Source organism: Parasteatoda tepidariorum, chromosome X1, assembly GCF_043381705.1.
Source record: "Parasteatoda tepidariorum isolate YZ-2023 chromosome X1, CAS_Ptep_4.0, whole genome shotgun sequence".
Classification (NCBI taxonomy): Eukaryota; Metazoa; Arthropoda; class Arachnida; order Araneae; family Theridiidae; genus Parasteatoda; species Parasteatoda tepidariorum.
Window position 1 is genome coordinate 36,457,332 of NC_092214.1, and position 17,270 is coordinate 36,474,601.

The 17,270-nt window shown below is 28.1% G+C and overlaps 1 protein-coding gene and 1 long non-coding RNA gene across 5 annotated transcripts in view; one reads left to right on the plus strand and one right to left on the minus strand.

Moving 5' to 3' along the window:
* The window catches only part of LOC107448987 (cytokine-like nuclear factor N-PAC), an 85,115-nt gene that overhangs the window by 62,261 nt on the left and 5,584 nt on the right, over window positions 1-17,270 (plus strand). For all 4 annotated transcript variants that reach the window (XM_016064374.4, XM_016064376.4, XM_071187814.1 and 1 more), the window contains 3 exons: window positions 7,089-7,205; window positions 7,298-7,460; window positions 13,442-13,620. In XM_016064374.4, coding sequence (XP_015919860.1) covers window positions 7,089-7,205; window positions 7,298-7,460; window positions 13,442-13,620 — 459 coding nt within the window. The remainder of the gene's footprint in view (window positions 1-7,088; window positions 7,206-7,297; window positions 7,461-13,441; window positions 13,621-17,270) is intronic.
* The window catches only part of LOC139427120 (uncharacterized), a 70,980-nt gene that overhangs the window by 10,834 nt on the left and 42,876 nt on the right, over window positions 1-17,270 (minus strand). Inside the window, exon 2 of the long non-coding RNA XR_011638267.1 lies at window positions 12,597-12,660. This is a non-coding gene — a long non-coding RNA (uncharacterized lncRNA). The remainder of the gene's footprint in view (window positions 1-12,596; window positions 12,661-17,270) is intronic.

Sequence of the window (17,270 nt, forward strand, 5' to 3'; positions counted from 1 at the left end):
ATTGTGTTGTATAGATGAACATACTAAGTCCGCTGATGAATTTGCTGTCCAAGCAGGGGAACGAAATGATATGACTTAGCTGTCAAGATCTAATAGTTTAAGAAGAAAACTTTAAACCAAAAGAAAAAATTAAATTGCAAGAATTAGAAGAAAAAAATAACAGCAAATAATTTTAATTTTACATGGTACAAGCAAACTTAATAATTTACCGTGATAATTTTTTTTTCTTTTTAAATGCCTTAGATTTTTTTTTGTGTATTCAAATTTAAAAAAATAAGATTGGTAGCTTTTTATGTTAATCTTTAACATCTGTACTATGTACTTTAACAAAATTCATTAAAATATTTGAAACTGCAAAATATATTTATGTGTCAAAGTGATACCTTTATTTTTCTTGATGAAGTTTAACAAAATCAAAATTTATTTCAAAAGGGCTAAAAAAATATATCTTATGCAAAATATAAATTTTTGCAAGTTCTTTATAATAACTGCTTTTTAATTTTAAAAAAAAACTGTCTAGTTTTCATTTCTTTTACATAAAGTTTTTAAATTTTGGACTCCTTGGATACTCCTTAGATTTCTTCTTCTGATCTCTGTATGAACCCTGAGTTTGTCCAACTTAAAAGCCCTTTTCTCTAGCCATTTTTAATTTTAGGTTAAATTTTTGTTTTCTTGATGCTTTTTGGTTCTACAGTAGGGAACCGATTATCCGGAACGATCGGGACCATCTCTATTCCGGATAACTGATTTTTACGGTTTTCTGAATCGCTACAAAAAGCCGTTTTTTTTATTGTTAAACCCTACTAAAAAAAAAAAAAAAAAGAACAAATATTTGAAAATAATCTTAAAAAGAAGAAAAAGCAATGAAGTAATACACTGTTGATTATTTCCAAAATGATGGTAAGGGAAATATCTTTCAAAAAAGAAAGAAAAATCCTAAAATGTTATGAGGAAATTTTTTTTTTTTAAATGGCGGGAAAATTCATTGAATTTCGTTCCAGTTTTTTGGTTTTCCGGTTTTCTGATTTCCGGATAACGGGTTCTGTACTGTAACATAAAGCTGTAGTATAATTGACGAGTGCAATATCTTTAAAAAAAAAAGTGGAAAGTACGGATTGTATTTTCTTAGCATTATAGGGTATATAGCATTTTATAACTTATATTTTCTACTTAATTTAAAGTAATAAATTTATGTATGGGTAGGTTTTTAGTTTCTTAAAAACTTACATTCAGGGAAAATAAATTGTGTGAAAACCAAGGTATTTTTAAAAATCTAAAATTAAGAATAAATATAATTATTTTTAATCGAAATATTTTTTTATTTAGCAATATATAATAGCATTTTTTAATTAATAATAATGAACTTAACTTTTTTTTTCCTATTAAGTAATAAAAAATTCTCCCCTGATTGAAATGTTGATTTTTGTAATTAACAGAGATGTGATTCTTTCGCGGATTTCCGCTTTTTTTTTTTCTTCAGATTTTTCCTCTAATTTCGGCGAAATATTTTTTGTTGCACAAGTTAAAATATTTTATGAGGAATTTTCCGCTGAGCGAAAGTATTGAAGTCCTCATTCCTCCCTCTGAAGTTTCTCTAAAAATCATTTTCTTGGGATAAAACTGGTTGACCTTTATGACAGGGATGAGATTTTTCCGCTTTATTAGTGGATTTTCGCTTTCGTCGCTCGAATTTCAGCCTTTTTATCAAAAACTCTGATTCTCTAAAAGTTTTTTTTTTTTTTCTTTCTTTTCAGAATTAAGTCGTTGAAATAAAATAATTATATTTATTTAAGATTTTCAAACATGAACAGAAAATTCAAACTACGTCCTAGCTGCTAACCCTTCCGCATTTTTCCTGTTTTCTGATGTTAAGGCAAACGAAAAAAAATGGTGATTTTGCGGTGAAAATATTTATTTGCTCATTCAATTAGTCTTGTAAATGTTTATTATATCTAAACAAAAACAATACAAACAAACCTTTTAGAAATCCCAAGTCCATGCTCTGCAAATATCTCGATTATTGTTTACGCGATTTTAATATCAATCATCGATTTTCGTATTTACCTGATTTAAAAGTTGCGCATTGCGATTCTTATTTACGAGATTTAAAAATTCAATATCGCGTTTTGTATTTATGCATTTTTAAAATCACGATTTTATTATCAAACATCGAAAATCATGCATGTGGTTCATATAATTTTAAAATTAATCATCAGGATTTATAATCACATGGTTTACAAGTTTAAAAATCGCACTTTTTTCTCAAATTTTTGGATGTATATATATATTCATTCTTGGATTTCCTCTTTTTTACTTTCTGACAACTCTCATGATTTAAAATGTCTAACATATTACAACCCTGTGGTATAATTTTTTCTAGCTATCTGCAACAAAACTCTCCACTAATATCTCTCTGCAAGATACTTTTAATAATAACAAACATGTATGTTACTAATTTAAATTAACAAAAGCTCTGTGTTTACAAAGAAAAAATATATAAAATTTTTTTAATTGAACTTGTTATAATTTTTTATTCCAATATTCTCACATTTTGTTGGAGGGGGGGGGGGTGAACGCACTAATTATTTCCTTCGCATTTTGTAAACAATCAACACAATAAAAAAATAATTGAAAATCACGATATTCGTGCAGTAGTAATTGCTGAATAAAAGATCGACGAAATTAAGCTAATTAGACTCCTCAAAAAGGGATTACTCTAATGTGTGTTTCATTTCGAGATTAGGGTGTTGTAATAAAAAATATCAATTTAAAAACTAAATCAATAGCAATAACAGCCAAAAAATTGATGGAATCCTTGCCTTAATTCTCAAATGCACGATTCGAATTATCCATATTGTTTGAAATATACTGGGGCATTTAAAAACCACGTGAAAATCATTATTAATAACTCCCAAAAATGCAATCGAAACATTATATTGATTTATGTATAGATGATTGTGCTCCGAAAAAAATCCGGGTTTCCGGATTTTTTGCACACCGCGATCCGGATGTTTCTGGAAATCCAAGGTCCAGAAGTTTCAAGAAATCATCGATCACACATAAAATTCTTGTATATTTTAATTAAAAATATTTGAAGTGGAATTTATACTTGGCATTTGTAAATATTTTTTCTGGTAGTTATAAATGTGATAAGAGATAAAAGTAAACTTACACATATTTATTCATTTAAATTATGCTGCATATAATTTATTTAGAATTTCATGTTTTGAAAATATCAATGATTTAAATTTATAAAGACATTAATTTTTTGAAATGAGTCATTAAAGATTTTACTCAAGAAATTTTCAGGATTTTTGAGTTGGGCTCACAATCACCCCTGTTTATGTAACTATCGGTTTAAATTGAGCGCACCAAAAACTGATTATCAAATTGCATGGTTCAAATTTTACTTGTAAATTTCTGTGAAAAATAAATTTTTTTTAATTTTTAAAGGAAAAATCTTAAAGCAAGAACTCTGCAATGTTCTGCGACAATGTCGCCTCGATGTCTCTGCGATTTTGCCACAGGAGAGACCAAGATTTTAAAATTGGGATCAGTGAGGGAAAAGGGTTTAGAAGCTCCTCATACAGTGAATCTTCATAACTATTACAAGAGCTTCAAGGCCCTTAAAGAGATTTAAGAGATTGTTTTTATTAAATTTCATCTGGTGGACCATAGAACTGAAAAGTTCTAATGTGCTAACAGTTGTTGCAAGAAAATGCATTTTTTCCTCTTGAGTTAAAAATAAAAACGAAATTTTTTTTTGCTTTTTTTTTCTTAATGCTCAGTGATAACCAGGAGAGAATTTTTTCAAGAAAACGGCTATTGAAGAGGGGAAATGTAGTCATAGTTTGATTTAAGAGATCATTTTATGTAAGAATCAGCAAGGATGATGTTTGATCTTAAAAGAAAATTGTTTGAAACTCAGTGCTATTGTATTATATTAACTATGGCTATTGTGTGGTTAATTGACTATTTCAGGGGTTCTTAAACTTTCAATATCCGCAGACATTGTGGACCCGTAAAATTTTGAAAATTCCTCCCTGATTCCTAATTCATAGGTTCTTCAATAATCCCAAGACCTTAAGTCTTTTTTTTTTTAAAAAAAACTTTTTTTTTCTCTAAGAACAGGGTAAACATCTAATTAAAAATATTACAAAATATCAATTTCATATAATTGAATAATGTACTTAACTCTATTAATTAAAACTTTTAATGAGAAAGATAGTGTTTCATTTCTTTTATAAGTGCTCTTATATCAGATGTAATATGCAGTCTCAATTCTGGTTCTTTGCTCTCCATACTGTTTCTTAAGTAGTTTATAAATGCATCAGAGCTTTCGTGGAAAACTCTGAAAAATATTTGTGTCAGTATCCCCAAAAGTTTTGAAGGGCCATCTCAAAGCTCTATCTGTGGAAATTTCTATCATCTGTTCTTCTATTGAGGTGAAACCATCCTGTTCACACACGTCTACTGCAAATGGATCTCTAATCCAGTTTTTTTTCTTTTGGAGACAGGAAAATATTCACGGAAACTGCTTTAAATTTAGTAAATGTTGTGTAATAAGCAGAGATCTTCTCATTAGAATTAAGATAATATTTTATATTGAAAAATGCTTCAAATTTATAATCTCTCTTTGAAATGAGACAATGTTGTCGCAATTCCAACTTTTTAACTAGATTTTGTCTTCAACTTGAACAGCAATAACTTATGTGCCTCCTGAAGATTCACAATATTTAAGCGATCAAAAATGTCTGATAGATACACTAGTTTAAGTAGTCAGTTTAGTCAAATTCAGGCAGTCATTTAAATAAAACTTCTGCTTAGTCTTATTGTGTCTCTTAGTTCCCAGAAGCAAGACAGAAATATACCAGTATAAAGCAATCTTTCTTCATAGTGGAATTAAAGTTGATAGTGGTCATTATCCGTATTTTTAAGAAGTTGCTTAAAAAGTCTCAAATTAAGTGGTTTACTTTTAATGAAGTTCACGATTGCAACCAATTTGATTGGAGTCTGTTTCTGATATTTTGCTGGAAACCGAGAATTCTTTAGTAAGCAACAATGGTTCCATGTAGCTAAAAGCACATTTTCTTTAAATGAGCTTGTAATCCTGAAATGTTTCACTCTCTGATCGAGCTTCATCTGTGCTATGCTATACATTTAGTTCAGTCTACATTATGAGGAGTTATAAACTCATTTGAAATGTTAAACATTTCATCAGCCATAGTATGAATTATACTTGAAATGAGTAATGTGTTCTCCACTATATCTTTGTTACACAAATACCTGGTGAAACAGCAGTACTGATTTATTTGCAATACCTGTGCTTCCATCAAGCTGCAGGGGACAATAAGGCGATGAACCTTTTCTAATATTTTTTTTTCTTTTTTCACTTGACAAAACCATTACATTTGATGTGGCATAAATTCTTTTTTTTTTGCACTATGTCATTTGATAGCAGAATTAAACTAAAGTCCTTTGCAGCTTTTTCACTAATCACAGCAGAAACCCTTATCTTTGCTGCTAGCATTAATGTTGTTGTTTCTTATGCCCTTGGTCTAGAGCCCTAGACCAAGTCCAAAGGATCATGTCGCATCAGCAAGTCATAGACAGTCTCTCTATCACTCATCAGTTGCCTCACAGAGGCACCAATGCATACCAAAAGATGAGATGAAGTGATGGCCGAGCAATTGCAATAGGCATAAGTCTTTTCTTTCGCTCTGAAGGTAGCATTAATTCCTCATCAATAGTATGAGGTTTTCCAGCTTTTGAAATGAGCTGGGAGATTTCCAATGAAACTCTTACATAACATTTGTTATTGCACACTATTGCAACCTTTTTTTACCTTGTTCTTTCTGTTTAAAAGATGTTCTTTAATTCAAAAGAAATCAATACTCTTTTTCAAATATTCTTCATGTTTAAAAATATGCCACAGCAGATTTGAGGGCTTCATAACTTCGTTTGACAAAATTTCATAGTATAGCACATATTGGAGTAGTTTTTATTAGTTGAACTTGTCAAAAGACAAATAATCCTTTCTATACTGCCATGCAATAGAAAAATCAATGTAGGCGACAAAAAATGCAAAATTTAGATTTTTATTTGGAGTCTATGCAGGATAAGCTACATATTTCTCTCTCAAATTTTTTTTTTTTTTTTTGTTCTATCAGTTTTCTGAAATTCTATTTTAGCGATGAAGGTCAAAGCATTAGCAATAGAAAGAAAATAGTTGCCAAGCCACTTTTCCCGAAATCTACCGTGGAGCACCTATGTTGTTTTTTCAATTGCACTGCAGTGTAAAGGGAAGTTTTTTCTTGATACTAGAAAAAGTTCAACCTTGTTTTGAAGAATCCACCAATCCATATCAAAAACAGTCAAAAAATTTAGAAGCTAATAATTAAAGTTGATCAATAAATTGTTACACAGAAAGAGGAGAAAAACTCACAACTGTCTATAGATATCTGTAATGAATCAAATCTACAAACTGAACACATAATGAATGACCTTGAAAAGAAACATTTTTATTACACAGACTGGATCAGATGTCAAGGACAATCCAGTCAGTTTTGACTTGGTGAATTAAAGCCAATTGTAACCCTAAAAGGCTTTAAGTCAAAACACTCGTTGTCTATGAATGTTGAGCAACATGGTTGTGCGATTCCATTGGTGTATGTGAGAGAATGTCGTTTTTACTAAAGACTAGAGGTAGCATACAGGTGCAGTTTGATTAGGAAATAGAGAGGGATGCAATCGTTGAATTCAGCTCTTAATCTCTGCACGTGTCTTCCTACTATTTTTAAAGAATATTTCACTTTGATAATGGCTGTGTATTTCCACAAATAATTAAAAAAAGACTGAATTAATACTCTTATTAATGCATGTTACAGTAGCACTTTCTCAATGGAGACAATTAAGTGGTCTATTCGAAGACAACACATCTTTCAATTTTTCCACGAGGCCTTTCAGCGTCCCTCTAGAAAGGCGTCGGGGTCCCGCGGGTGCCGTGGATCTCAGTTTAAGAACCTCTAGACTATTTAAGTACTTTAGTTTTTTAAATGCTCAATATTTTTTTTTTTTTGTCACACTAGATTTTGTTAGCTCGAGAAGGAGTGTTTGATGGATGTGAAAGATCTCGCTGTATCCCTAAAATATTCGTTGAACTTACTGATATTGACGTCAATGAGCCGGATAAGAACATAAGATCAGTAAGAATCGTTACATTTATTCTACAATCTTAATTTTGATTTTTCTTTCTTTATCACTTGTATTATAATAATTTTTAATTAACTTTTTCTAGCTCGTAAAATTTCAAGGAGGATTTTATCTACAAGTTAAAGTTGTAGTTCCACAAATTGATAAACAATCTACCCCCACTTTTCTTTGTGCTGGAAACAAACGAGTATTTGCAGCAGTTGTGCCATGCTTACGTAATGTAACAGATGACATACATTATTTTGGTAGTAAGTAATTTTTTGTGTGTAATAAAAATTCATAAAATGTAATTACTAATTTCAGCTATTCTATAAATGTTACTAATGGTTTGTAAATTTATGAAAAAATTTATATATTTGAGCCGCAAAAAAATTTTTTATCAGATTAAATTGTTAGACCCTAAGAAATAGATACAATGTAAATGAGAATTAGAATGGTAGCAAACATTCGAATCATTTGAGAAAGTTTTTGAAAGCTTAGAATAAAAATCTCCTCAATATAAAAATACTATAAGTATTTTTATATGTGATTTTTTTGTTGTTGCTGTAAGTGTTCATAAAAAATAAAGATTAAAATTTAATATAGTTATTTGTAATATAACATATTAATATCTAGTGCTTGAAAAGAAAAGTAAATGATTTAAATAGTAAAGCTCAACTTGGTGGTTCAATATAACATTAAACTAATGGAGATTCTGAAATACGGAGTGTTGAAACTATTAATTGTAAATTACAGAGACTTAAATGAAGAAAAATCAAAGACATTTAAAGCAACTAAAACTAGCTGATATGGGTGTATTCTGATCATTTTTATGTGATCTCTAGTTCCGATACACGTTTGAGAGAATGTATATTTTTCTAATAGAGATAGACTTCACTGTTTCGTATTTTGAGTTTTTGGAACTTTAGTTCTTTAAAATGTGGTTTCTTGACGAGAGTTCATCAGAAGCTTGAAATACCACCTCATGGTTCTTCCGCATCTCATGATATTTGTTTGCATTATTTCTCTTGTTTAGTGGATACCATTTTATCAACTGCCTCATACAAAAAATATGGAGGGAAATATTTGATAGTTAAGCTGCAGCTTAATAAGCAAGTTTTTCGTCATTGTTAAAAATATTCATTGTAGATAGTCCTGAATTATATCTTTCTTATTAAATTGTAATTTCTATAATGTATCAAGCATTTTGTTCCATATTATAATGATCGGTTGAGCTTTGCACAGATGAGTGGTTTGCAATACTATAATGATATTTCTTGTAGATATTTTATTTTTATTAACCGTTATTTTATCTATTTGCTTTGCCTTACTGTTACTAGTTAATATTTTTGTAATCATATTAGCGTTATGTTTTTTTTCACATTCTCTTATTTAATCTTTGCATTCCTTGAATTATTTTTCCTTTTTGCAGCCATTCAATTTAAATGTAATTTCTTTTATTGTATTTCAAATTGTTTAAGAGGTCGATTTTTTAGTGTTTTGTTATGTTACTATGTCATCATATTGTATGTAGCTTAAGTGCTTAGTTTGATTTAATTTTCTAGTTTTATATTTTTATTCATTTTTTTTTTTTTTTTTTTTTTTTTTTTTTTTTGTTATCCATTTCTAAACTAACATTATTTTTTCTTTATTTTCAATTATACTCGCAACCTTACACACATAGTTTTTTTTAATTGTCACTGATAATTTAGAATATCATGATTAATTGAATACATTAAAAAATCAATGTAATTTAATAAGATTGCATTTTATCTAGATCCCATTTTTAAAATAGTTAATATTCCTTGCAATTTATGAAAAAAGTCATTGCGTATTCTGAACAAAGCCTGTTTTATAATCTAGCCAGTGCTTAAACTTTTTCTTGTAATTATAGTATTTCTTAATTAAAAAAAAAAGATAAAATAAGCAGTAAAATAAAGGTTGTTTGTATTTATTTAAGCCTTGGAACAGAACATCATAACAGTTTGAATAAAAAAATAGACACGGAGAAACATGGTAACAATGTTAACTCAATTTGTCCAGGGCTTGATAAACACCCTAGGCTTCTTGTAAACCAAAATGTTTGACAGATTATTAAAAAATTGCTTAATAAGAAACATATCATTCAAAACTATCTCCAGTAAATAGCTCATTAGTAATTTCATTCAGTATGCCACAGCTTCAGTGTGAAAAATATTGTACATTAGTTCCTGATGGTTGTGAAAAACTAAAATTTAAAAAAAAATAGTGTCTAAACAAATAAAAGCTAGGGGGGAAAACAAATTATAAAGAAAATATTTAATTTGTGCTTCCTAAAGTTTTAATAAACCAATGCAAATATTAGGTTTAAATTCTTACTTGTTCATACTTGTATAATAAAAAATGGAACCTAAATTATTATTATACTATGTACAACCAAATACAAAAATAAAACAATTCATTTCTCTCAATAGATTGCATTGAGTGTATTGGTTTAAATCAAGTATAATATGCAATATAGTACAGTCTACGCTCTTTAGTATAACTCTTCCATGATAACAATTGTTAAGTGAAGTCTCACTTACGGTTTCATGGACGTAATATCATTTTAACGTCTATTAGAATGTCAAAGTGAACCGTTCATTTCAATATGGTGAATGAAATATTGTTTCACTTTTTCTTTAATTCTCAGAAAATCATGCCCAAAACAAGTGTTAAACATCTTAGTACTTTCTAAACTTTTTCATTGACAGTGAGTCAGTTGATAGCTAAAGTCCTGAGTAAACTATAAAAACCACTATTTCTCTTGATGTCATGACTCGATAAACATGAAACGTCTTGTTTCTTGTGAATGAAGAAAGAATGATACAGCCCCCTATTCTTTACTTAGCAGGTCTAGGCATCAACTATGCTCAAACGAATCACTCGTATACACTCACTGATTAATTGGGAAATATGGATTACGTACTATTATTGAGAATTTCCAGTGGATGATTAAACGGAAAATACTGATTTTATCTTAGAAATCAACGTTTCCGTTTAATCATAACCTTTCAAAAATTTATTGTCAGTGGGTTCAATATATTTGCCAATCATATTTTTCTAGTCTAAAAAGTGTATTCTCCCTTTTTGAAGTTTTGTTAGAAAAGATTTATTTTGGAGCAGTGCCGGATTACCCATTGGGCCATGGCCTGGGGCCCCCTTAAAAATTTTTTTTTTAAAAATTAAGAAAAACAATGATTTAAAAAAAAATCTATTTCAAAGATATATTAATAAAATATGATAATTTTTTTTACAAAATTATTACATAATTTTTTACATATTTATTTATAAGTATTATTATAGTTTATGTATTATAATATTTATCAATGTTTTTAAGTTCAAATTTGTCCTTTTGATTTGCGCACGAAAAAATTGAAAGCAGTACTATAGCGAGCTGAGACTTGTTTAAACAAGAAGCAAAGAATTAAATGTTGTTGACATTATTGAGACGTTTTAAATGAAAAAGAAGTTATTATTTAGTGTCCGTAATTCTATTTGATCAAAAAATAATTACAAAATATTTTACTAAAAGGTAAGTGTTTGTTTATTGTTTTATATACTCTAGAAAAAACTCATACAACTGGTCACTTTCAATAAAATTTTATATATTGGAATTGTCACTGTTTAAGAGGTCCAAGATATTATTTATTTTTATTTTAAATATGCTTTCCTAAATGAAAAGATACATAAATACTTTTATATTTGAATGAATACGAAATATACGAGATAAAAATTTAATCTAAGGACCCCAAAAATTTGAATGGCCTAGGCCGTGTGCACTTAATCCGCCCCTGTTTTGGAGTTAAAGCACGTGGTATTATTCACATTCATCTGGGTTTTAGTTTGCTCAATTCTCTCAGCGTATATTTAGCAAAAATGGCTGTTCCTAATCAGTGTAATGATAGATGCTTAAAGTGGAAGTTAAAAATTTTAAAGGAAGGGGATAGAAGAATGACATCAAAATCACAAGCTGTTAAATTATTCAAGATCCTGAAAAGAATTTTGTTTACCATAATTTGTTTGTTACAATAATTGTTTGTTTGCAATAATTAAAAATTGTTATGTTATTCTAAAAACAGACATGGTTCTCATAAAGCAAAATTTTTTAAATCTAGAAAAAGCGCTGCATGCTTGGCTAAAGTTTATGTGCAATATTAAAATACATCATTTTAAACCTTTAAACTATGTTGAAATTAAAAAAAAAAAACTGTTTATTAGTCAGTTTCATAATTCTATCATAAATGTATCATGCTTTTTACCATAATTAGTCCAGTATTCATGAAATGAAAGTACATATTTGTTCTAATTTTATGTAGTCGCGATATAGTAATCACACATTAAAGCTTCTGCTTTCGTTTGAACCTCAGGGGTCAATGTATTGAGAGTTAACAGTATATTTCCAGATTTTAGTGCACATTAATAACTGACTTGAACCTATAGATTAAAATGGCATTTTTGAAAGTATATTTAAAAGAATATAGTTTCAAAAATAATTCATAATGGAATGAAAAAATCAGTATTCTATTAAGTAAAGAAGAATAACAGTATTAAAATAAGAATTATTTTTAATAATGCTAGAATTTTGGAAAAACAATTTTGGGTGAATATTTGTTTACTAGTGGTTAAATAATAATATCGTAATTTGTAATCATATTTAATGATTAAAAAAATTCTGTTTTTCAGAAAAAGTAGTGATAAATTTAATCGATCATTAAATTACATTTTTTCATTGAATAGTATTTTAAGTTGTTACTTTACGTTTATTTTAAAAAGCTGGAAAATTAGGATATCCAGAAGAGCTGGTTCCACATGACAGATCTGGAGTTCCATACTGTAAATATTTTGAACTTTCTGAGATATTGTAAAATTTATTTTTTCAATTCACACTCGCAGAAGATTTTAAATCTATAGATTTTTATATCAGTGATATTTGTGTTATAAATAAAAATAATTTTAATTAATTAATTTTGAAAATAATTAAATAGTTTTTCTATTGTACTTCACAAAAACTGACTTTTTTTTAAAGTCTTTCATTTTTTTTTATCTTTTCTTTTTTGGGGGTATCAATCCTCTATTTATTTCCATCTAGTGTGTTCAAAATAAATTAATCAGCAATTGTTCTCTTGAATTTCTAGCACTTCATCCATAACAGTAAAATAACATGCTAATATTTTGTAACTTTGAAAGAAAAAATATATATTGACTATTTTTAAGATGCTTAGTGGAATTCCAAACAATAATTCAATTTAACTTTTAAAATTACTTTCCGCATTAAAATTTCATTTTTTAAATAATTTTTCATGATGCTTTGATATAACTAATATTTTAAAAGAGCTGAATACAATGGACAAATTCTAAAATTGTTTAAGAAATTGTCTGCTCACCATTGTATTCTTCTTTGCCTCTTCTATTCACTAGGATCAATTAAATAGTGCAGTTCTCAGTTACCTAGGAAAGACTAGTTTAATAATGTTAATCAAACATAATTACAGTTAGAATCAAAATAGAGTGAATAATGGGTATAAAATTTATTCTTAATCTTTTTAATCAATTAAGAAATCCTTTATTGGAATATTCATAAATACCACAGAATTTTTATACATAAAAAAAAAAAATTTGAAAACTGACATGTTAGCACTGAAAAATTAATATTTAATATTTATTAGCATTAAATTTTTTTTAAGAGTATTAATGAGCAGTTTATGCATTATTCTGATATTCTGCAAGTCATGATACAGACATTCATATTAATTCTATGTAGCACATTTATTCTATTGCAAAAGTTCTGAAATTTTTTGTGTGTCAACACTGTTAGTAAATTTTATTCATATGACCTTAAAATTGGTACTGACCAAATAAATGTTTTACATTTGAGACTCGGTTCTATTTTTAATAACAATTCTAAAAATATTTGCCCTGATCAAAAAATTAATATCTTTATTTTGAAATGTTTTTATATATATGAAGTTATAAGATTCTATTTAATATTTTAAAATTTATTGCTTTTAAAGAATTTTCTGTTTATTTCAGTTGGAACATTGATATAAATTTTCTGTGGATAAAATGTTAACATTTAAAAACAAATTATTTTAAGTATGAAAAAGTTTTAACAAAGAATTTCGCGACACTTCAGCAGTGAAAAGAAATATTGCTTTTAGCTTTTAACACGATTTTGGAAATATTTGTGTGTTTGTATACTTTATTTATTTATAATTTTTTTTTTTCATAGCTGAGTTTTTCTGGGATGCACCTATGACTCTCACTCCAAAATTAGTTGAAGAACTTGTGCTTCAATCTGTTCAAAAAACAACAGCTTTTTTGTATGATCTGGGATTTAATATCCCAGAGTTCGAGAAAATAATTTGCAGTGAAGAATTTGATTTCGGAAAAGTTGCTACCGCACTAAAGGTATGAGCATTTTAACCATTACTACTATTGTTTATGGCTTTAAATTTTTACCTAATCTGATTTTTATTCTACAACGCAGTTGTGTGTGTTTGAAATAGTTGCTTTCAAGTTATTAAAATGTCTTCTACTTGTAAGTTTTGTCATATAATTTTTCTCTGTCTAATATCTTAATTTCTATGTGAACTAAAATAATTCATGAGCTCACCGTGTACTAATTTGGGTTGCTTGGAAAGTAATTTCGTTTTTTACCAATGGAGGATTTAATTGTATTTCGCAGCCAACTTCACGCTTAAGCCACATAATCATAGTATATTTTTACTACTGATATAGCTAGTCTTGCTTGTGGAAAACTTTATGAAGTAGTTTTTGGTTGATTCCCATTCAATATGGAAAGTGAAAAGCAGCATTTTCGGCATATTTTACTTTTTTACTATCTAAAAAGTAAATATGTAGTTCAAGCAAGGAAAAAAATTATCCATTGTATTTGGAAAAGATATATTGACAGTAAGAAAGTGCTTAAACTGGTTTGCAAAATTTTATGCTGAAGATGCACCACATTCTGGAAAGCTAGATGAAGTTGATGAAGACACCATGAATGCATTATTTGATGTAAGCCGACGAATACCATCTTGTAATATTGTTGAGAAATTAAATGTATGGACTTAAATCCTTCCTGATAATTTAAAATGCTTAGGTTTAATCTCAAAGCCTGACACATCGGTTCTTCATGTTTGTATTGAAAAAATTTTTTTTGTCATGTTCATGGGTTAACGTCTGTAATTTAATCTCAGATGTCAAGAAAATGATCCATTCTTGATGTACATCATCACTGGGGCTAGAAATTAGTTATTTACAACAATGTTAAGATCTCTGCAGAATTATAATAAAGAAGTTTTTTTAACCGGTAAAACTTTTGCTTCAAATGAGGAGTTAAAAAAATCCCCTGCATCAGTTTTTTACCTGCAAGAAATAACAATTTCATGAACGTGGAATCAGGCTACAGCCAAAAAGATAGCAAAAACTATTGGATCAGAATGGACAATACATAATTCAATAAAATATTTATTCACTGTAAGAAAAATGTCTTTCATTTTCATAAAAAATAACAAATTAATCACTCTTCAAACTATCCAATAGTAAAATGGTATCAATCTTGTGGGTTAAATTTAACTTATTAAAATTCTAACAAGCTGTGGTTTTTAAATTTAAAAAAGACCTCATTCTATTTATTTATTTTTAATAATTCCAGTCTTAACTGTTTACTTTAACAAGATATTTATTAAAATAAAGCGGAAAATGTAATCGTTCAAACCAGGGTTGGGTTTTTGACGTCAAAAAGTGGTTTTTGACATGACAATGGTATAATACTGGTTTAAACCGTCAAAATCTGAAGTTTGCCAAGAAAATATCAAAACTACCAACAGTTGCCATGCATTATATTAAAATTTAATTATACTATAGGTAATCAGCAGGTTTTAAAATATTTTTTGGATTAAAATTAAGGTAAAATAACATTTAAAATCTCAGAAATTTATATTCAAATGCATGTGCCGAAAAATTTTGCACAAAAATTGTTTAAATATTTTTTTTTTGATATTTAAGAAAATTAAAAGTTTAATACTATGCATTTTTGACATATAAGGAACATATAACTAATATTTATAAGGAACTTATGGAAATATTTAGATATCGGGTTGAAGATTTTACGCATTCGGTATTGCATTTAAGGAAATCAATGCTTTCATAAATCTCGTCANTAAAAGTAGTTATATTTGTGAATAATGATAAATATAATTCATATTGTTTATTATATTTATTTATAATTATTACACTTATCATTTTAAAATAATTTTTATCTCTTAATTTTTTTTCTCTCCACTTGTATTAAGAATACAAATAATGTATATCTTGAATGTAAGAAGTAATTATTCAGCAAAATGAAATTCACAAGTATTTGGATAAACTAAATTTTAAAATACATAATTTTAAAAATTAGAACATGCATCACACTACATAATCAAAACGAAAATGATGGAAGTAGAAATTTAATTCAAAATTAATAAAAGATTTTTCTTTAAAAGATGTCTAATGTACAAAACTGCTACTGTTTATCTTTAAAAATCTCTAATTTTTAGTATAATCTATACTATACACTAAATTTGGTTATAAATAAATTTCTTAATAATATCACTGCAAATTTTCAATAACACATGAAAATGAATACATATTATTACAAAAGATGTGAGTTTTCAAAAGTACAAGATTTTGGTTACTATTCAAAATATAAGTGTTTCTTCAAAATTTTAAATTTATTTTTTCTAGAACATATTTAGAAACACTGTCCTTTATAAAAAATATATAAATTTTATGTATTAATTAAATTTCACATATAAATATAGGTTTTTGACAGTGAGGTTTTTGGCATGACGGTTTAAATGTCAAAAACCTGCCAACCCTGGTTCAAACCTTCCTTGTTCAATTACAATTCAAATTATGTTCATAAAGAAACATAAAGCACAGAGTTTAGCATAAGCAGTTGGTCACTTCCCAGTGAGGCAACTCAGTTTTAAATATTTTATATCCCTTCCGTTTTGCACCCATCTCAGTGCCAATATAATAGTATATCACCAGGGATGATAGGAAAATTATAGGTTATAATTATTCCTCTTATCATCTCGCTAACTGTCGAAAGTTTTTGTGGTTTTTTCTCTAAAGTGTAATTGTTGATTAGTTTCACTTAGAAAGTCCTCCATGAAGGCAAACTTGCCAAATTACTTGATCTGAAAGTTCCTTTTTTTTTTTTGGTTGAATTTAAAGTACAATGCTGCAACTTTGATGTTGATCTGCTGTTCATCATCAGTTACAATAAATAAATAAAAATGATTTGACATGATACAGCTAAAATATTTATACTTATCATGTTGGCCAAAATTATCTAAAGCATACATTAATGCAACCAACAGTTTTAATTCAAATTATACTTTAAATTCAACCAATGGAGAATTAAAATTATATCTTATCTAAATTTGATAAGATATAATTTTAGTTAAATTTAGTTGTTCTCAATTTTTTTTCTAACTGTCTAAATGACATTGCAGAATGTAAAGCAGCCAAAATATTAAAATTCACGAAAAAAAAACTCAACTTAAATTTATCCTGTATACAAATAAAAAATTTATGGATCTGTGGTTAGCACAATATTTATTCAATAAACATTTAAATTCAGAAAAATTAACGATTAAAAATGGTACGAGGGTTGCTATTTATATTTCTGGCCTAATAATAAAAAAACAAATATGTAGGATCGAAATTGGTTTTATTGTTTTTCAAAATATTCTCCATGAATACACTTTTGCATGCGTTTGAACCAATTTTCAAAGCACTTTTTCCAGTCCGATTGAGGTTACTCCAAAACATGCGTTTTGAATGCATCAACCGCTTCCTCGGGGGTCGAAAATCGTTGTCCACGTAATTTATTTTTGATGTGTGGGAATAAGAATAAGTCATTGGGTGCCAAATCAGGGCTGTACGGCGGATGACCCATCAGTTCGCTCTGTCAGAAATGCCTTTGTTTGAGTTGATGTGTGAGAGCTCGCATTGTCATGATGAAGAATGATTCGCCTGTTCTTCTGCTTTTTTCGAATTTCTCC